General features: G+C 42.7%; 1 protein-coding gene across 2 annotated transcripts in view; it reads right to left on the bottom strand.

Moving 5' to 3' along the window:
- Window positions 1-19,353, bottom strand: part of LOC311106970 (glycerophosphocholine phosphodiesterase GPCPD1-like) — a 35,658-nt gene extending 16,305 nt beyond the window's left edge. The window contains exons 1-15 of one of the 2 annotated variants that reach the window (XM_084149386.1): window positions 19,245-19,353; window positions 18,718-18,853; window positions 18,317-18,409; window positions 17,901-17,991; window positions 17,709-17,793; window positions 15,409-15,484; window positions 13,162-13,203; window positions 12,231-12,354; window positions 7,934-8,177; window positions 7,615-7,777; window positions 4,268-4,400; window positions 3,741-3,795; window positions 3,557-3,649; window positions 3,373-3,450; window positions 3,137-3,176 (exon numbers count right to left, since the gene is read on the bottom strand). In XM_084149386.1, coding sequence (XP_084005512.1) covers window positions 3,137-3,176; window positions 3,373-3,450; window positions 3,557-3,649; window positions 3,741-3,795; window positions 4,268-4,400; window positions 7,615-7,777; window positions 7,934-8,177; window positions 12,231-12,354; window positions 13,162-13,203; window positions 15,409-15,484; window positions 17,709-17,793; window positions 17,901-17,991; window positions 18,317-18,365 — 1,273 coding nt within the window. In that variant the 5' untranslated portion in view covers window positions 18,366-18,409; window positions 18,718-18,853; window positions 19,245-19,353. Of the gene's footprint in view, window positions 1-3,136; window positions 3,177-3,372; window positions 3,451-3,556; window positions 3,650-3,740; window positions 3,796-4,267; window positions 4,401-7,614; window positions 7,778-7,933; window positions 8,178-12,230; window positions 12,355-13,161; window positions 13,204-15,408; window positions 15,485-17,708; window positions 17,794-17,900; window positions 17,992-18,316; window positions 18,425-18,717; window positions 18,854-19,244 lie in introns of both variants that reach the window. The other variant, XM_084149387.1, reaches the window with a different exon arrangement.
- Window positions 19,354-21,918: the final 2,565 nt, after the last annotated feature.

Here is a 21,918-nt window from a genome sequence, read left to right as displayed (position 1 = left end):
CATTGGTCACCATAGCAACACCCACCCGTAGTATGCGCTCCAGCAGGTATATCTCACTGGTCATCCCCAAAGCCAACACCTCCTTTTGCCGCCATTCCTTCCAGATCTCTGCTGCCAATGACTGGAACGAATTGCAAAAATCTCTGAAGCTGGAGACTCTTATCTCCCTCACTAACTTTAAGCATCAGTTGTCAGAGCACCTTACCGATCACTGCACCTGTACACAGGCCATCTGAAATTAGCCCACCCAACTACCTCATCCCCATATTGTTATTTATTTTGCTCATTTGCACCCCAGTATCTTTATTTGCACATCATCTCTTGCACATCTTATCTTTCCAGTGTTAATACTAATTGTAATTATTTTGCACTATAGCCTATTTATTGCCTTACCTCCATAACTTGCTACATTTGCACACACTGTATATATATATTTTCTGTTGTATTTTTTACTTTGTTTTGTTTTACCCCATATGTAACTCTGTTGTTGTTTTTAATCGCACTGCTTTGCTTTATTTGACCTTTTTTTTTCATTTATTTTTTTCATTTTTAGTCATTTAGCAGATACTCTTATCCAGAGCGACTTACATGAGCAATTAGGGTTAAGTGCCTTGCTCAAGGGCACATTGACAGATTTTTCACCTGGTCGGCTCAGGGATTGGAACCGGCGACCTCTTGGTTGCTGGCACAGCATGTAAAATAAAAATAAAGTAAAGTAAAAAAAACAAAGCTCTCCCTCGCCATTTGACAAATCTGACCATAACTCCATCCTCCTGATTCCTGCTTACAAGCAGAAACTAAAGCAGGAAGCACCAGTGACTCAGTCAATAAAGAAGTGGTCAGATGACGCAGATGCTAAGCTACAGGACTGTTTTGCTAGCCCAGACTAGAATATGTTTCAGGATTCTTCCGATGGCATTGAGGAGTACACCACATCAGTCACTGGCTTCATTGACCGTACGTACATACCCCAACCAGAAGCCATGGATTACAGGCAACATCCGAACTGAGCTAAAGGGTAGAGCTGCCGCTTTCAAGGAGCGGGACTCTAACCCGGAAGCTTATAAGAAATCCTGCTATGCCCTCCGACGAACAATCAAATAGGCAAAGCGTCAATACAGGATTAAGATTGAATCCTACAACACCGGCTCCGACGCTCGTCGGATGTGGCAGGGCTTGCAAACTATTACAGACTACAAAAAGGGAAGCACAGCCGCGAGCTGCCCAGTGACACGAGCTAAATTACTTCTATGCTCGCGTCGAGGCAAGCAACACTAAACAAAGCATGAGAGCATCAGCTTTTCCGGACGACTGTGTGATCACGCTCTCCGTAGCTGATGTGAGTAAGACTTTTAAGCAGGTCAACATTCACAAGGCCGCAGGGCCAGACGGATTACCAGGACTCCGAGCATGCGCTGATCAACTGGCAAGTGTTTTCAACCTGTCCCTGACTGAGTCTATAATACCAACATGTTTCAAGCAGACCACCATAGTCCCCGTGCCCAAGAACACATCTGTAGCCATGAAGTGCTTTGAAAGGCTGGTCATGGCTCACATCAACAGCATTATCCCAGAAACCCTAGACCCACTACAATTTGCATACTGCCCCAACAGATCCACAGATGATGCAATCTCTATTGCCCTCCACACTGCCCTTTCCCACATGGACAAAAGGAACACCTACGTGAGAATGCTCTTCATTGACTATAGCTCAGCGTTCAACACCATAGTGCCCTCAAAGCTCATCACTAAGCTAAGGATCCTGGGACTAAACACCTCCCTCCGCCACTGGATCCTGGACCTCCTGACGTGGTAAGGGTAGGTAACAACACATCTGCCACGCTGATCCTCAACACGGGGGCCCCTCAGGAGTGCATGCTCAGTCCCCTCCTGTACTCTCTGTTCACCCATGACTGCATGGCCAGGCACGACTCAAAACACCATCATTAAGTTTGCCGACGACACAACAGTGGTAGGCCTGATCACCGACAACGATGAGACAGCCTATAGGGAGAAGGTCAGAGACCTGGCCGTGTGGTGCCAGGATAACAACCTCTCCCTCAACGTGATCAAGACAAAGGAGATGATTGTGGACTACAGGAAAAAGAGGACCGAGCACACCCCATTCTCATCGACAGGGCTGTAGTGGAGCAGTTTGAGAGCTTCAAGTTCCTTGGTGTCCACATCACCAACAAACTATCATGGTCCAAAGACACAAAGACAGTCCTGAAGAGGGCACGACAAAGCCTATTCCCCCCTCAGGAGACTGAAAAGATTTGGCATGGGTCCTCAGATCCTCAAAAGGTTCTACAGCTGCACCATCGAGAGCATCCTGACTGGTTGCATCACTGCCTTGTATGGCAACGGCTCTGCATTTGACCGCAAGGCACTACAGAGGGTAGCGCGTACGGCCCAGTACATCTCTGGGGCCAAGCTTCCTGCCATCCAGGACCTCTATACCAGACGGTGTCAGAGGAAGACCCTACAAATTATCAAAGACTCCAGCCACCCTAGTCATAGACTGTTCTCTCTGCTACCGCACGGCAAGCGGTACCGGAGCACCAAGTCTAGGTCCAAGAGGCTTCTAAACAGCTTCTACCCCCAAGCCATAAAACTCCTGAACAGCTAATCAAATGGCTACCCGGACTATTTGCATTGTTCCCCCACCCCCTCTTTTACGCTGCTGCTACTCTCTGTTTATTATCTATGCATAGTCACTTTAACTACCTACATGTACATATTACCTCAATTACCTTGACTAACCGGTGCCCACCCCCACATTGACTCTGTACCGGTACCCCTGTATATAGCCTCGCTACTGTTATTTTACTGCTTCTCTTTAATTATTTGATATTTTAAATTGTTTTGTTATCTATTTTTTTACTGTACTTATTTTTCTTAAAACTGCATTGTTGGTTAAGGGCTTGTAAGTAAGCATTTCACTGCAAGGTCTACACCTGTTGTATTCAGCGCATGTGACAAATAAAATGTGATTTGATTATTGCCAGTCTTTTAATCTATAACTTATACAAAAACTATTGCTTTGCAAGGAGGATGAGAGCACTGTTTGCAATAAGGATAAATAATATATGTGGTGGGTATTGTAGTGAATGAAATAGAAGAAAATACACTATACCTTTGTGGTCGTTCACCTTCAAGGAAGAAGCATGGCCCAACTGTTCAAACACAAAACCAAGTCATCTTTCACATCATCTCATATAGGCCTACTCCTAAATAGTATGGGATAAACCACAGTCTACATGACTAAAAATACATATTAACATATTTCAAGGACTGGCTGGCGTCTGAGTTTATTAACTAGTCTGAGTTTATTAACTAGTAAAGGCTAGCTGTAGTTAGAATAGCTTTTACCTTGAGCTGTTGTAGCTGGTTGTATGTGAGGTCTTTGACTGGAACTTCAAACAGCTCCAGAGAGTGCTTGTCTCCTTTCTGACAGGAGGAAGAGAGGAAAATAAAATCCAAAAGTAAGGATGCTGTACAGGGTGCACCCGATAGTATTGTTAAAACAGACAGGATTTATGTTGTTGTCTTTTACCTTCTTAGTGGAGATGCAGCAAGTGAGATCGTGGTACACGATGGGGACACAGTCCTTGGAGAGATGGACGTCAAACTCTACATAGGCAGCCCCCTGCAGAAACATAACACACATGCAGTCAACTCTGATGTGAAACCAGATCAGATACATTTTCAGGTGTTTTACATTTTGTAGGAATACTCACATGATTGGCAGCACTTTTAAACGAGGCAATGGTGTTCTCCCTAACTTTGGTATGTCTGAAAATCAAAGAGAACCAATGACAAAGGCATCCAATGTACAGTATAACACAGATACCAAACCAATCTTGACAAGCATGAAGTGTATGGTCAGACTACTAGTTAATGATTTGCATTATGACACACAGCTTCTGGCTGAGATTCAGAGGCACTGTTTTCCCAGTACAGTGACATGGCAAGAAACCAGAAAGAACAATGTCTTTGTTGTTGTTGTCCGTTGACCTCGACTTCCTCTGTTGATGTCTGACTGAGCATGTCCTAACTTGCACTGAAACTTTGAAGCCATACAGGACAGAACAGGACAATTGCATTCAAGCATTCAATAAACAGAGTATGAAAGGGACTTTGTGTTGTTATTGAGTAGAGTCCTGCTTCAACGCACACACAGACCATCATTTAAGAATTCCTCTTAGGTACATCAACACCTAATAATCAATTATGTTGTGTGTGTGTGTGTGTGTGTGTCTCTCACTTGGCTGCGTGTGTGCTGCCAGCCCCTCTGTGGCCTACGTCCAGGGGGGCACTCCTCTTCCTCCAGTACTTTGTGAAGGAGGAGCTCATGTCACACTGCAGTCCCTCGATAGGACGGATCACCAGGTAGTCCACTGGAATAGAAAAATACATGATTTTACATTATTATAAGATGTTTTAAAAGGTGAATTGTACTCCTTAATTTACTTTAATCTGACTTGTATTTTTACCAGGGAAACATCTTAGCTAACCCCAGGGGCGGTGTGTTCATTAGGGCGATATGGGCGACGCACTGCCAAACGGGAAAAGGAAGGGATTTTTTTTCTAATCAATTATATCACGGCAACAGTAGTTATCAGTGTTCTAATCTAGACGTCTGATCTGCCACTAAATGTCCAATCAGGCTAAAGTCGTGCTTCAAATGGCCCCGCCCCTTTTGGGGCGATTTCAGTCAGGTTGAAAATCGCCCAGAAGTCTCTCATAGCCTGTCATGTAAAATCTTTTTTTTTCAAATATCAGAGCTTTCAATACAATCTCTATGGGTTTCTGAGGGCTTGCACTTACGCGCTTTCGTCATACGTAACATAACCATGAACGTAACTAAGAAAAGAGCGGGTAGCAGCGTCAATCAATTCACGTACTACTATCAAGATGGCTAGCCTTCAGTGCAACTCGATTGTCTCTTTGAAAGAAGTTCACATCAAAGACCATTCAAAACGAGCTACTGGAGTGTATGCTAGCGGTCATGAGGGAACATATTGTGGAGGAGGTGAAGTCGGCGAACTTCGTAGCTATCCAAGCTGACGAGACCACGGACGTTTCTACACAGACACAGCTGGTGCTTGTGCTGAGGTACATAGATAGCAACCACAAAGTGCAGGAGCGCTTTTTTGAGTTCCTTCCCATCTCGGAATCAACCTCAGTCTCAATCGCCAGTGTGCTTTTGGAGAGACTGAACGGTCTTTTTGCCGACGACGAGAAAGTCAAACTGTGGTGCACTGGCACTGTACCAGGTTCTCATGAGCTACAACCTCCAGGAGACGTTCTCTGAGACTGTGACTCTGTTGAACATCCTCATAACTACTCCCATGACAACAGCTGAAGCTGAGAGATGTTTCTCAACTTTGACACGAGTTAAGACATTCCTGCGAAATTCAATGGGCCAGGAACGTCTGAATGCACTGGCCATGCTTTCTATGGAGAGTGAACTAGTCCTCAGCATGCCTGATTTCAATGAGAAAGCCATTGACCGCTTTGCTGCATTGAAAGAGAGAAGAGAACAGTTTCAGTACAAGTAATGTAGCCTCTCTCTCTCTTTGTTCCTCCCTGTCTGTCTCTTTAACACACACACACGCCCAAATCAGTTCACAGTTGATGTTGTTTAAAATAGTTATTTTTCATTTTAAAAAAAGTAAAAAAATAATAATAATAATAATCTGTTCATGTTCATTTTTACAAATCTATACAATTGGCCAGAATATGGTTGTTCATATTTACAAATCTATACAATTGGCCAGAATATGGTTGTTCATTTTTACAAAGCCATACAGATAGCTGTGTTTACCTTTTCTATAAATTATTTTCAAATTCTGTTTTCAGGCAAAATGTCTATCACTGTTCATTTTCACAAATCTATACAAGAGGGCAGAATATGGAAGTCTATAAAAATTTCTTATTACCAATAACTTGCATCAATGTTTTCAGTAGCCTCTATCAAAAGCTCCTGCTTGCTTGTTGTGAATTATGCTCAGGTGCACATATTTCCAATTCAACCATGAGGCAAAAAATGTGGTAAAAGCTCTTGTTGATCCTGCAATCTGAACAAATACCAAGATGCTGTATTTTCAGCTGATATTTCATTTGTTTATGGAAATGCATATTGTTTATGCAGTGTTGAGGAATGTGAAAGAACACCCTTGATTATTTTTACTGTGATAACTTATTTTGCTTTTGTAAGCCAACACTTTGGAGATCAGTCAATAAATGCTTCTGGCATTGACTTATATGCTGCCCCTGTCTTCATGTTGTTGCTGGACATATCTTTTTTTAAATGTGTGTAGGTCACCTAAATCATCAGAAAAATTGCCACCCCTGAGAATTTTTTCAGGAGCCGCCACTGGCTAACCCTCTGGCCCCAAGTCATCTAATCCTGCATTTACATTCTAGTTCCTGTTTTGACCCATTTCCCATCCTGTTTGACAGTTACAGCGCCTTCGGAAAGTATTCAGACCCCTTGACTTTTTCCATATTTTGTTACGTTACACCCTTATTCAAAAATTGAATTGTTTTTCCCCCCCCCCCTCAGCAATCTACACACAATACCCCATAATGACAAATCAAAAACAGGTTATAATATTTTGCTATTTTGAAACCTGAAATATCACCTTTACATAAGTATTCAGTACTTTGTTGAAGCACCTTTGGCAGCGATTACAGCATCGAGTCTTCTTGGGTATGACGCTACAAGCTTGGCACACCTGTACATGGGGAGTTTCTCCCATTCTTCTCTGCAGATCCTCTCAAGTTCTGTCAGGTTGGATGGGGAGCGTTGCTGCACAGCTATTTTCGGTTCAAGTCCGGGCTCTGGCTGGGTCACTCAAGGACATTCAGAGACTTGTCCCGAAGCCACTCCTGCATTGTCTTGGCTGTGTGCTTAAGGTGGTTGTCCTGTTGGAAGGTGAACCTTCACCCCAGTCTGAGGTCCTGAGCACTCTGGAGCAGGTTTTCATCAAGGATCTATCTGTACTTGCTCCGTTCATCTTTGCCTCAATCATGACTAGTCTCCCAGTCCCTGACGCTGAAAAACATCCCCACAGCATGATGCTGCCACCACCATGCTTCACCACGTATGGATGGTGCCAGGTTTCCTCCAGACGTGGCGATTGGCATTCAGGCCAAAGAGTTCCATCTTGGTTTCATCAGACCAGAGTATCTTGTTTCTCATGGTCTGAGAGTCTTTAGGTGCCTTTTGGCAAACTCCAAGGGGCTGTCATGTGCCTTTTACTGAGGAGTGGCTTCCGTCTTGGTTTATGCTCTGACATACACTGTCAAATGTGGGACCTTACATTGACAGGTGTGTGCCTTTCCAAATCATGTCCAATCAATTGAATTTACCACAGGTGGACTCCAATCAAGTTGTAGAAACATCTCAAGGATTATCAGGATGCACCTGAGCTCAATTTCAATAAGTCCTGCTGTATCCGAACCAGGTTTTCTGCAAATCTCCCATTGATATCAATACTTGATTTACAAAGAGTTTACATGGGTGTCAAGCAACTGAGTTTTTATTATAAAAAAATAAAAAAACATTACAAGACCATTTGTTGTCTGAGGGGTAGGGTTGCTCACCTCTGACTTTGCCCAGGGTCTGTCTGGAGTTGCGTTTCATGATGGGCAGAGTGACCACACCCGTGTCCTTGCCACTTTCCACAAAGAATGAGGAGAGAAGGCAGGCCGTACCCACGGTCCCCGGGTGGGCATCCCCTGGCACCACATGCTCACCCATGTCCTCCTGTTGATGAGGGGTGGAAAGGGTTAATACACTCACTCTGTACTGTATACACATACAGGGTCTGATAGACTCTGGTAAAACACTGATTTGGGAGTACAGTTACAACACGAAAACCAGTTTCTCTAGTTCATAATAGTCAACTGGGGTGAACTGTACCTCAAAGAAGTCGAAGGTGAGTTCTAGGTTGTCAGGGTCCATGGTGTGGATGATGTACTCTGTCCACTGTGAGGCCTCCAGGGCGTAGCCACACTCAGGCTGGGAGTGGCGGGACTTGTATCCATCTCCACTGATCATACTGGTCTCCAGCGTGGTGGTCATCTTGTGCCATGCCACCGCGCTCTGCTCCTGCTCTTCATCCTCCTCCTCCTCCTCTTCTACACCTTCCAGTGTCAGCTTGATCCTGGGGTTAGGGGGGAAAGGTCACAGGTCAAAGTAGGAAAGGTTTGAAACCTTACAAGCCTGACTAGTAAGTCATGAATTTGAACAGATGGACTACAGTTGTGGTCAAAAGTTGAGAATGACACAAATATTAATTTTCACAAAGTCTGCTGCCTCAGTTTTTACATTTATGATGGCAATTTGCATATACTCCAGAATGTTATGAAGAGTGATCAGATGAATTGCAATTAATTGCAAAGTCCCTCTTTGCCATGAAAATGAACTTAATCCCAAAAAAACATTTCCACTGCATTTCAGCACTGCCACAAAAGGACCAGCTGACATCATGTCACTGATTCTCTCGTTAACAGAGGTGAGAGTGTTGACGAGGACAAGGCTGGAGATCACTCTGTCATGCTGATTGATTTAGAATAACAGACTGGAAGCTTTAAAAGGAGGGTGGTGCTTGAAATCATTGTTCTTCCTCTGTTAACCATGGTTACCTGCAAGGAAACACGTGCCGTCATCATTGCTTTGCACAAAAAGGGCATCACAGGCAAGGATATTGCTGCTAGTAAGATTGCACCTAAATCAACCATTTATCGGATCATCATGAACTTCAAGGAGAGAGGTTCAATTGTTGTGAAGAAGGCTTCAGGGCGCCCAAGAAAGTCCAGCAAACGCCAGGACAGTCTCCTAAAGTTGATTCAGCTGCGGGATCAGGCACCACCAGTGCAGAGCTTGCTCAGGAATGGCAGCAGGCAGGTGTGAGTGCATCTGCACGCACAGTGAGGCGAAGACTTTGAGGATGGCTTGGTGTCAAGAAGGGCGGCAAAGAAGCCACTTCTCTCCAGGAAAAACATCAGGGACAGACTGATATTCTGCAAAAGGTACAGGGATTGGACTGCTGAGGACTGGGGTGAAGTCATTTTCTCTGATGAATCCCCTTTCCGATTGTTTAGGGCAGGGGTGTCAAACGTACGGCCCGCGGGCCGGATCAGGCCCGCAAACGGGTTTAATCCGGCCCGCGAGATGATAAAAAAAAAAAAAAAAAAAACAAACAAACAAACAATTTAAGTATAAAAATGCGCTGCAATTTTTCTATAAAATAAACTGCTGTTCCAATTGCGTCCACTGGATGGCGCAATAGCAATTGTGTTAAGCAAGCAAACTGTTTATACCGGGGCAGAGCAAGTAGGTCAAGCACGTGCAGCCAATGAGCTACTTTGTTTTGCCCGCGATATTTATTACGGCTTCTACTTTTAACATTATGTGCTTTGGCACCCTCATTGCCCCAATATGTCTCTGTCAAAAAAGAGAAAAGTGGACGCAGAGTGCAGAGTGTTCCAAGAAAAATGGTCATCCTATTTAATCACGGAATTGAATGGGAAAGCTGTATGTTTGGTGTGTTCAGAGCATGTTGCAGTGCTGAAAGAATATAACCTTCGTCGCCACTATGTGAGTTTTCATGCCGACAAATATGACAACTTTCAAGGACAGCGGAAATGAGAGAAGGTGAATGAACTGTTGGCGGGTCTGAAGAAACAGCAGTCTGTGTTTACTCACAGCCGAGACATCAGTGACGCTGCAGTGAAAGCTAGCTACCTCATTGCTAATGAAATCGCAGTGGCTTCAAAACCATTTAGTGAGGGTGAATTTGTAAAAACATGCATGATGAAGGCAGCGGAGATTGTGTGCCCTGAAAAGCGGCAGGCTTTTGCAAATATCAGCCTGACAAGAAACACAGTTGCAGACAGGATTTCCGATCTTTCAGTGGATTTGGACAGCCAGTTGAAGCAAAAAGTAAAGTCATTTATTGCGTTTTCGGTTGCAATTGATGAAAGCACGGACATTACAGATGTTGCACAACTGGCCATTTTTTCATCCGCGGAGTTGATGACACATTGACCGTCACCGAGGAGTTAGTGGAGTTGGTGCCGATGACAGATACAACGACAGCAGCTGATATTTTTACCGCACTCGTCGGCGCGCTGGACAGGGTCGGAGTGGACTGGTCCCGCGCTGTCAGCCTGGCTACAGATGGTGCGCCCTCAATGATCGGGAAAAAAGCAGGCGTTGTGACAAAGTTCAGAGAGAAAGTGCAATCTGCAAATGGAGGACGTGATTTTTTGACTTTTCACTGTATTTTGCACCAGGAGGCTTTGTGTTGCAAGTCATTAAAGATGGATAACGTCATGAAGGTGGTCATCCAAACTGTTAATTTCATCCGATCCAGAAGCCTGAATCACCGTCAGTTTGACAGCCTTCTCAGAGAGAAAGACCACATCTATGGCCTGCCATACCACACTGAGGTAAGATGGTTAAGCAGAGGTGCTGTGCTGAGGCGTTTCTTTGATTTACGAGAATAAATTGAACAGTTCATGGAAGAAAAGGGCAAACCAGTGTTAGAATTTCATTCCGCAGAATGGATGCCGGACCTTGCATTTATGGTGGATGTTACAGAGCACCTGAATAACTTGAACAAACAGCTGCAAGGGCGCAACAAAGTTGTCACGCAGTATTATGACAGCATACGTTCTTTCAAGTTGAAGCTGTCATTGTGGGAGACGCAACTTGCCGGTGGTGATGCAGCTCCCTTCCCCTGTCTGAAAAATGTGTGCGTGACCCAACATGTGGCAGACATGAAGCGGTTCAAAGATAAAATAACTGGACTGTTACGGGAGTTTGAGCAACGCTTTCAGATTTATGTTTATATGTTTTTATGTTGATGTGCTATTGTTTTTAATTGATTTTATTTGTATATTTAACCTATTCTTGACTCTGTGGTTCTTGCACTTGTTTGGGGAACAGGATTTCATTATTTTTATCTACATTTCTGCCTGAGAAATGACACCCTGATATAGTTCTGTGATCTGTGAAACAGTTCTGTTAATCACTGAGGCATTGTGTGTTTGTGTGTTCTTTTTCTTTAGAATTTTCAAATAAACTTGACGTGTTTTATGATTAATAGTGATGTTGTGCTTGTACTATTTTGGACACACTGTCCTCAGGCTCCAGCTTTATGTTGATCGTATTAAAACAAAGAAAACAATCTGAAGTTGTTGTTTTTAAGTTATATATACCATGATTTTTCCGGTCCGGCCCACTTGGGAATAGATTTTCCTCCATGTGGCCCCTGAGCTAAAATGAGTTTGACACCCCTGGTTTAGGGCATCCGGAAAAAAGCTTGTCCGGAGAAGACAAGGTGAGCTCTACCATCAGTCCTGTGTCATGCCAACAGTAAAGTATCCTGAGACCATTCATGTGTGGGGTTGCTTCTCAGCCAAGGGAGTGGTCTCACTCACAATTTTGCCTAAGAACACAGTCATGAATAAAGAATGGTACCAACACATCCAAGAACAGTTTGGTGACGAACAATGCCTTTTCCAGCATGATGGAGCACCTTGCCATAAGGCAAAAGTGATAACTAAGTGGCTCGGGGAACAAAATATTGACATTTTGGGTCCATGGCCAGGAAACTCCCCAGACCTTAATCCCATTGAGAACTTGTGGTCAATCCTCAAGAGGCGGGTGGACAAACAAAACCCCACAAATTTTGACAAACTCCAAGCATTGATTACGCAAGAATGGGCTGCCATCAGTCAGAATGCCAGGGCGGATTGCAGAGGTCTTGAAAAAGAAGGGTCAACACTGCAAATATTGATCTTTGCATAAACTTAACGTAATTGTCAATAAAAGCCTTTGACACTTATGGAATGCTTGTAATTATACTTCTGTATACCATAGTAACATCTGACAAAAATATCTAAACACTGAAGCAGCAAACTTTGTTAAGACCAATACTTGTGTCATTCTCAAAACGTTTGAACACGACTGTAGTGTTCTTATCAATACCTTTACAGGCATTGTCTGCATATTTAAATCAATAAAGATGTAGGTATTTGTTTTAGTGCGATATTTGGTTTGATTCAGTAAGTTATTTTGGGTTAATTTCTATATGCATTTTAGTAAATTCTGCCCCCACAGATTCTCTCTGACCCAAGCCACAGCCTCTTAGATAAGCACTCAGGCAGGAAACAGTGTTGAATATGAGTCGCGTCTCTCTTAGCCTCACCTGAAACGAGACTTCTTATATTTCTTCTTGGTAATGGATACAGGAGACGTCTTTGAGTAGTGCAGACGCAAACGGATTTCTGTCTGGCACGTCAGCCACCCAGAGTCCACACACTGTAAGCCATCTGCAGAAAGGTGTCGCAGGGAAACATGTTGTGGTGAGCGTTCTGGCACAAAATGGCTCCTGTTGTATAACCCAGGTGAGTGTAACAGTACATATTTGTGGTGGATGAGGTTAGCTATCTGCAAACAACACAAAGCACTTTGAGAAAATTGCTATGGAAATTAAAGCCATTGTTTGAACACAATGTGTAGGATGGGAAAACGCAGTCAAATTCATGTCAGATAGTATGTTTTACCAGATAACTGTAACCTCAAATCTTAGCAGTCTCTAAATGGGGAAGTGCTTTACATGTAATCTGTGAAGAGTTCAGTTCCACCAGAGGTTTGAGTCATTCCTCAGGTACTTAGTAGCAGGTTGACGTTTATTGTCATGAATCTTGCCCTGGAGCCAGAACTGAGCAATTTCCACTACATGGGCCAGCTGCAAAGTCAAAATTGGCTGTATAGTAAACATTTTAAAACTTAATTTAAGGTAATGGTTAGGCATAAGGTTAGGAGTGTGGTTAAGGTAAGGGTTAGGTTAACCTAGCAGTTAAGAGCGTTGGGCCAGTAACCGAAATTTGACGAACTGACTTGTTGGAAAGTTGGCCTCCTATGACAGTGCCACGTTGAAAGTCACTGAGCTCTTCAGTACGGGCCATTCTACTGCCAATGTTTGTCTATGGAGATTGCATAGCTGTGTGCTCAATTTTATACACCTGTCAGTAACGGGTGTGGCTGAACTAGCCAAATCCACTCATTTGAATGGGTGTCAAAGATAATTTCCCAAAATTGATTAAATCAAGATGTGATATATTTAGTTGACTTACTGTTGAATCCAAATTGGCCACTGTCAATATCAAGGTGTGATTCTGCAAGAGAATAAACAGGCATGAGGTCTTATAGAAAACAAACCATATTCATCTAATTTCAAGCATGGGACATAACAGGCTAAACTTCCGTACTTCTAAAAGCAACACAAAATAATAATAATTACAATAATAAATAATATAGATTTGATGTTTTAAACCTTGTCCAAAAAGTGTTCGGCTGTAGGTTGAGTGTGAAACTACGGTATATTATACAGTGGGGAAAAAAAGTATTTAGTCAGCCACCAATTGTGCAAGTTCTCCCACTTAAAAAGATGAGAGAGGCCTGTAATTTTCATCATAGGTACATGTCAACTATGACAGACAAAATTAGAAAACAAAATCCAGAAAATCACATTGTAGGATTTTTTATGAATTTATTTGCAAATTATGGTGGAAAATAAGTATTTGGTCACCTACAAACAAGCAAGATTTCTGGCTCTCACAGACCTGTAACTTATTCTTTAAGAGGCTCCTCTGTCCTCCACTCGTTACCTGTATTAATGGCACCTGTTTGAACTTGTTATCAGTATAAAAGACACCTGTCCACAACCTCAAACAGTCACACTCCAAACTCCACTATGGCCAAGACCAAAGAGCTGTCAAAGAACACCAGAAACAAAATTGTAGACCTGCACCAGGCTGGGAAGACTGAATCTGCAATAGGTAAGCAGCTTGGTTTGAAGAAATCAACTGTGGGAGCAATTATTAGGAAATGGAAGACATACAAGACCACTGATAATCTCCCTCGATCTGGGGCTCCACGCAAGATCTCACCCCGTGGGGTCAAAATGATCACAAGAACGGTGAGCAAAAATCCCAGAACCACACGGGGGAACCTAGTGAATGACCTGCAGAGAGCTGGGACCAAAGTAACAAAGCCTACCATCAGTAACACACTACGCCGCCAGGGACTCAAATCCCCCTGCTTAAGCCAGTACATGTCCAGGCCCGTCTGAAGTTTGCGAGAGTGCATTTGGATGATCCAGAAGAGGATTGGGAGAATGTCATATGGTCAGATGAAACCAAAATAGAACTTTTTGGTAAAAACTCAACTCGTCGTGTTTGGAGGACAAAGAATGCTGAGTTGCATCCAAAGAACACCATACCTACTGTGAAGCATGGGGGTGGAAACATCATGCTTTGGGGCTGTTTTTCTGCAAAGGGACCAGGACGACTGATCCGTGTAAAGGAAAGAATGAATGGGGCCATGATTCGTGAGATTTTGAGTGAAAACCTCCTTCCATCAGCAAGGGCATTGAAGATTAAATGTGGCTGGGTCTTTCAGCATGACAATGATCCCAAACACACCGCCCGGGCAACGAAGGAGTGGCTTCATAAGAAGCATTTCAAGGTCCTGGAGTGGCCTAGCCAGTCTCCAGATCTCAACCCCATAGAAAATCTTTGGAGGGAGTTGAAAGTCCGTGTTGCCCAGCGACAGCCCCAAAACATCACTGCTCTAGAGGAGATCTGCATGGAGGAATGGGCCAAAGTACCAGCAACAGTGTGTGAAAACCTTGTGAAGACTTACAGAAAACATTTGACCTGTGTCATTGCCAACAAAGGGTATATAACAAAGTATTGAGAAACTTTTGTTATTGACCAAATACTTATTTTCCACCATAATTTGCAAATAAATTCATTAAAAAACCTACAATGTGATTTTCTGGAAAAAAAATTCTCATTTTGTCTGTCATAGTTGACGTGTACCTATGATGAAAATTACAGGCCTCTCTCATCTTTTTAAGTGGGAGAACTTGCACAATTGGTGGCTGACTAAATACTTTTTTCCCCCACTGTATTTGTTCCCATCAAGCTGATTTTGAATGAGCTTTGTCTGTTCTGACACAATGGTGTTTGAGTGGCCACATCCACTACAATGTTCCCTCCACTCTAGGACATTCTAGCTACAACAGCACAACGTGGACTCAAATCACATTTTATTTGTCACATGCGCCGAACACAACAGGTGCGGAACTAACGGTGAAATGCTTACTTACAAGCCCTTAACCAACAATGCAGTTCAAGAAATAGAGTTAAGAAAATATTTACTAAATAATCTAAAGTAAAAAATAAAATAAAAAGTAACAGTGTCAATGTAAATAGTCTGGGTGGTCATTTGATTAATTGTTCAGCAGTCTTATGGCTGCTGAACACCCTTGCCTCAGCTAAGCATAGAAACATTTCCCAAAGCAAGCCGGACTATACCTGTGGGGCTCATCAGGCGTGGCTGCTGATGGGTCTCCCACTTAGTGACTATCACCTGACAGGGACCACCTGCACTCTGCAATGGCAATGGTTAGTACAGCGTTAAGACAGATACAGTCAACGGTCACTTTGGTCTCCAAAGGTATAGTCACCAATCAGCAAGCCAGTCAGCCACCATTGGTTGATATCTGCAAAGGGGTTCTATTAGTTGGCAGGTGGCAGAACTTTAGCGTAATCTCTTCTACTACACGAACATATTTTGCCATCTTCTCAGAAAGATTCTGAATACTTACTTTAAAACGTTTAAGAATTGATGTTTTTTTCTCCGGTCCAACAAAGTTGGTCTACTACAATATTTAAGCAATAAGGCATGAAAACCTGTAGATTATCGTGTGAATAACTCCTGACTAAGGGTTGTTCGAAGGCCCAACGTGGAATGGAGGGTCAGGGAAACAGCCCATAGGAGGGAGTTATTCACGATTTTCAAAACCTAAATAATTTTCTAAAAAGTTATTTTAATTAGTATATTTGTTTTTTTTCATCCTTCCACCAGACGATATAGTCCAAATATATCCAAACGAGCTGGTCGTCCATTCCAAACGTTCTAAGAAAAAAAGGTTGCCATGCAGGCTAGTTACTTCTCCTAGCCAACTAAAGCGAACACACAATCACATCAAGCAGCTGAAATGACAGCAAACGATGTGCATTTTGTTTGTTTTACCTTCGCTTCTTTTGCCATTTCTTTTGATATATCAATTATAATGTTCCGAAAATGAATTTGGCTGGCTCAGAGAAGCTATCAGTCTCGTCACGCTCATTCTCTCTATGGCACAGTGTAGAAACCTGCAACGTTGTTGCACAGATCGGAGAGGCAGGCAGCAAGGTTTAGACAAACCAAATGCTAGCCTAGTGGCATGGGGAAATAATGTCTAGTCACTTTTTTCCAGGGAAGATTAAGTTTATAAATTGCCTGGCTGGGCTGTGGGACAGTGGATGCGCATTGATCATTCTAATGAAACTGTAACAGGCATTACCTGGGGATTGTGGTGAATAACTCCCTGCTATCAACCAATCAGCATCCAGGATCCAAACAACTGGTTTTATAATTGGGATTAAAAACAGCTTAAATCCCAATAAGAACTGAATGTGGTCCTGGTTTTAGGTTTCTGGCCACAGAGACATATTCTGCCCTACCAAGCAAAAAGGCAGTAACTGCTAATTTTGGGCAGTATAGTAAAACGTGTTGTCATTACAGCTGGCCTATCTGAATGTGTGGGCTGAGCTCCACCCATGAGTCAACAAATTATGTTTTCTGACAAGTTAGTAATGCTGCTTGTCCACTGACAGTAGTTCAGACCAGGAAGGTCTCACGGGTGTGATAGTGTTACTTCATATCCTACTGTCTGTAGGACACAACAGCCAGACACGGTCTCTCTAGCCGTCTCTCTCTGAAAGAGGAAGAGCTTTAAAAAGGGTGTAATTTGAGCCTCCAAGCTGGCCATGTAGAGAACATTACTGAGTACTGACATTAATAATTGGAATGGTAAAGAACATACTGTGCTTGTGTGTGTGAGTGTGTCCCAACTTCCAAGTCTAGCATAGCGCAGCATTAAATAACATGGGAGAGGCTCACGTCACGTGCCTAGAGCAGAGCTTAGCTGTGGCCAGCTGGCAGAGCTCCAGGCATGCTCTCCTATCTAACAGTTATGCAGCAACTGCACAGAGGACAGCTAGAGGGGATCAACACAGATGTGGGGAAAGCGAGCTATATAACCCTTGAATGATCTTAGATCTGCTGTAGCGTAGCTAATTTAATGCTTTCTAATGTTCACTCAAAACATAGACTTACTCATTGACTAATTCGGTCTCACTTGGATTACAGTGGCTCCATAGAAGACAAACTGTGTGTGAATTAAAACATCCTCTAAACAGTTTAGTGTGAAGTACATTACATTTAAATGATATTCAATTTCATAAAACAGATTAGCTGTGAAAATCTAAGCAGCCTCCAGATCTGGAAAGGGGATATAACATGTTGATCACACTGTATATAGGCTATTTATCATCATCAAAAGGAAGGCTTAAGAGCACAACACAATGACTCCTAGTCTGGCTCTAACCTGCTGTTAACGCAATACTGTCAATCATTTGTCAACTGTCACTCAACGGCCAACATGAGATTACCACTAAAGCAACTACTTACGTAACTGGATTATGGTAGAATAATTTTTATAGACCAAACACAATGTATTTTGTTTAATATTACATCATGTTGACAGCACATAAGATGAGGAGCTCACCTTTGACTCCAGGAAGTGTCCTTTGAAATAGCGATAGGTTGACACAGCACCTCTGGGCACACTGATGATCCTCTTCCACAATGTGCTGGGGAAGGAACATAATATGTTTAATTCCTTAAACACCCTGTAGCTATAAACACACACAGAAATAATTCAGATCATAGCATATTCAAAGAGAAAAGTGATATGTACCCATCGTGTTCAGCAGGTTGTAGGATCACCGCTCTCTGATGGCACCAGCCTCCTAAAGCTTCACAGCTACCAACCACAGCTATCACCTCACCTAGTCATACACCATATTATTACGTTCCATTAATGCGCCACACACACCTTGCACGCATAGTCACAAACACCCCCCCCCTCTCATTAGGTTCAAAAGATCAAGGACTTTTTAGCCAAAAGCAAAACTCTCATGGACAGTCTTGTAATCGAGCATCTGACCAAATTAAGCAGGATTTTAGTTCTGAGTTAACTGAGATTAGCTAAAAGATGACATTCCTGACTGACTGTCTGGTTAGTTGTCAATTTTTCTGTCTAAAGTTGTCTTGAATTGAATAGTCTTCTTGTTTCAGATTAGTCTGTTGCCCTGCAGTAGGGGTTGGTCTTACCTGGGGATGTGTCTCCCCTAACTGTCAAAGTCACTTGAGTTGTCTCCATAGTTGACACAGGCACAAACAAGGCCAATTGGAGGTGCACTCAAGCTGGAAAACCAGGAACTTAATGGTAAAACAGGCATAGATTTAGTGGATCAACAAATGTCCAACAAAGCTGTGCTGGGTACTAGCTAGTCATAGCTATGACTATAAAGAGAAGTTCATTGTCATCTCTTCTTCAGATTACATAACATTGTCAAACACTGGAGTTAAATTCTTACTAGCTAGGTCTTCAGAGAACACATTTTACAATTGGAGAACAACAATTACAATTGTTATGTTGAAAATCATCTCTCTTTGCTAGGAACTAACGTTAGTTAAGTTACCTCTTTTAGACTAAATGCATATCTACATACCTTGCTTTTGAGTTATTTGCCAGGGGGTAGACAGCTAACATTAACGTTAGATGGTAGATTCAAGAGAAGCAGTGCTGGCTATTCCATGCTGAAGTATCAGACTGGAATGAACACCGTTCGGTCCAGCTGCGTTGTGCTGTATAAGAAAAAAAATTACCATATCAACCCAACCACTCCGGCACTTTCAACAAGCTAACTACCTAACTAGTTAAGTTACCAGGATAACTAGTATTCGACCGTCCTCATGTTTGAGGTAGCTAACGTTTTTGTCTTTGGCACGATGTAGTTAAATTCAGACCGCCCAATTCCGGAATTCTGGATTTGTCAACAAAACTGACGCTAGTTAGCCATGCTAACAGGCTAACCAGCTGTTTACAGTTAGTTCGCTAGCTTGCCCTTTACAACTAACGTTGGCTAGCTAGCTAATGTAGCCACAAAAGCGTTTTTACTTTCTCTAGCTACAAAACTTAAATAACCATTGTAACTAAACAATATCGTCGCATAAAGCACAGATGGTATCCATTTACCTTTCTCCATCAGCAGGCAGATCTTGTTCGATGTTGTGTATTTGGCATAATTATTAACAATGTCTGTGATGCGTAGCAGTCGTGTTGTCACCAGTGTGAAATTAGCAGCATTAATGATCAGCAACAATAGTGAAATCAGCGTTTAACCTTCAAAATAAAAGTTCCGCATTAAAACTGATGCAACCTGATACAAATAGTGGAATCACCATGCCATAATTGGACTAGATAATGCTAAACAAAAATCAGTACCAGAATTTCTCCTGAGTAGAATAGTCCCCACTTTAATGCAACACAATGTACAGAAAATTGTCAACAGTGTAATATGTAGGCCTATGTTCAATACCCATATCAGATCATCTGGCCGATTGTCCACTCTTTAAGGACCACAATAAGGGCAGCGACGAACCTGGGTGTGTAAACATTGTGGATTTGGATACTGGAGGTGCTGCAGTTGAATGGAGCTCACTTTCACTGCGACATATAGCCTACTGTACAGAAAATTGTCTTACAGTGCATGTTCTACAAGCATATCAGAGTCAAAATCGGACCGATTTCACAGTCAAAGTTTTGCAATAAGAGCTACGATTGTGTTCTGTGGGTGTCACTGAGTAGGCTGATACCCCATTTCATGAACCCAAGATTCATAGGTAAACCTACAGTGCATACTGTATGTTCCCGGTGCAATTATGCAGTCCAAAACATACATAGTGCGATTTCAACTAATTTTTACCGTTTATTTTGGTAAAATTAATTAATGATTGTATTTTATAGAATTTATTTAACAACATTCCAAACTTGTTTAGCATGATCTAATCCAATTATGGTATGATTCGTCTACTTGTAACTGCTTGCATCAGTTTCAATGTGGGACTTGTATTTTAAAAAGGCGAACCGCTGATTCCACTATTGTTGCTCATCACTATTGTTGCTCATTTCACACTGGTCTCCTCACCCGCTTGTTTTGCCAGGTTACGTCAGGGGGCCATAACCGGTTCTATTGCTGTGTTCAAAACAAGTGGGAACTCGGAACTGGGAACTCGGAAACTCCGACTTCCGAACTCAGTGCGTTCAAAATAACTGGCAGCTCGGGGAAAAATGATCTCCGACAGGAAAAAAATAGTTTTGAACGGTCATCCAACTCGGAATTCCAAGTCGGGAAATCGGGTTTCTTTCTTGAGCTTCGGCTTTCCGACCTTAAGATCACTGACCTCGTTTTTTTCCAGAGTTCCCAGTTGTCTTGAAAGCACTACTAGTCTGGTTGATGGTCCTGTCAAGACAACTGGGAACTAGGAAAAAAACGAGGTCAAATCATGACGTCAGTGATCTTAAGGTCGGAAAGTCGGAGCTCAAGAAAGATGGCCATTCTCGAATTGGAATTCCGAGTTTGATGACCTTTCAAAATATTTTTCCCAGTCGGAGCTCGTTTGTTTTTCGAGGACCCAGTCAGAGATTTCCGAGTTCCCACTTGTTTTGAATGCGGTATACACCTCTCGAAGGCCTCACAGCTCTCACGTGGGCCGCGTCACGAAGGCTAAACCCCATCATCCAGGATAAACCCGTTCACCCCGGTTCAGCCAAAATTCAACTCCGTTTGATATGCTTGCTTTGCTTCAGCTTCCGTTTGATTTCAGCTATCACTCTCAAATGCAAAAGAAGGAAATTATAAATAAAGATTAAATGAAGACACTGCTTAATAGGCCACTCAATATATTACTGATAGGCCTATCAGCAGCTCTGAAACATCAACATCCCACTACAGCTACGAGGCAGACTATTTACAGTCCCACCAGTGAAGTGTGCCTGTCTCTGCCTGAAGGAGAGCGGGATCAGGTGCTTTTAGGCCAAGCTCAAGTGTCTGTTCCTCAGATGGGATTATTACAGGATCACTGAGAAAAACAAGCTTCTCATGTTCCCTAAATTGTGCAGTATTGCCACAATTTAAACACTTGCCCCCAATCCCCCCTTCCCTAAAACACGTGTAAATATTGGACTATAAATTTAAACTAACACCTCCTGTACTGTGCTACCTGTTATTGTGTTTGTCCATTTAGATTCTAAGTGGGTAAATGACTGTACAGCAATAGTCCCTATGTCATGACGAAAAAATGATGTACCAGCCAAATGAGTTCAGATAATGCTTGCTTAAGGAAAAGACCAGCATGTTTTTCTGAAGTACAGCCTAAGGATGTTATGGAAACCCGTCTTGATTTAGCCTATTGTACAGAGCATTAGTGTTTCTCAGTTGGTAGAGCATGGCGCTTGCAACGCCAGGGTTGTGGGTTCGTTTCCCACGGGGGGCCAGTATGAAAAATGTATGCACTCACTAACTGTAAGTCGCCCTGGATAAGAGCGTCTGCTAAATGACTAAAATGTAAATGTAAATGTTTCTGTCCCTGCATTGCTGGAATACAAAACAGCTATTTATGGTTCATAGGCAAGATATGTATAGGCTACGGATATGTATACTGTGTAGGTCAGCACACCTTCTAACCATCCATCAATTGCCTGTGTTTCTGACCTCATAAGGTCTCTGTTTATGAGGTTGAACCAGGATCCTGGTTTACAGCCACACATGGACACGCAGAATATGGCTGCAGACAATGACCTTGCAGAGTGACATTAGCCCTGACCCTCTTTCGCAACAGAATCGACCGAGAAACAGACTGAACCTAAA

Source organism: Coregonus lavaretus, assembly GCF_964263955.1.
Source record: "Coregonus lavaretus genome assembly, chromosome: 31".
NCBI lineage: Eukaryota > Metazoa > Chordata > Actinopteri > Salmoniformes > Salmonidae > Coregonus > Coregonus lavaretus.
Note: the sequence above shows the minus strand (reverse complement) of the source record. Positions and strands in the feature narration are given on the sequence as shown.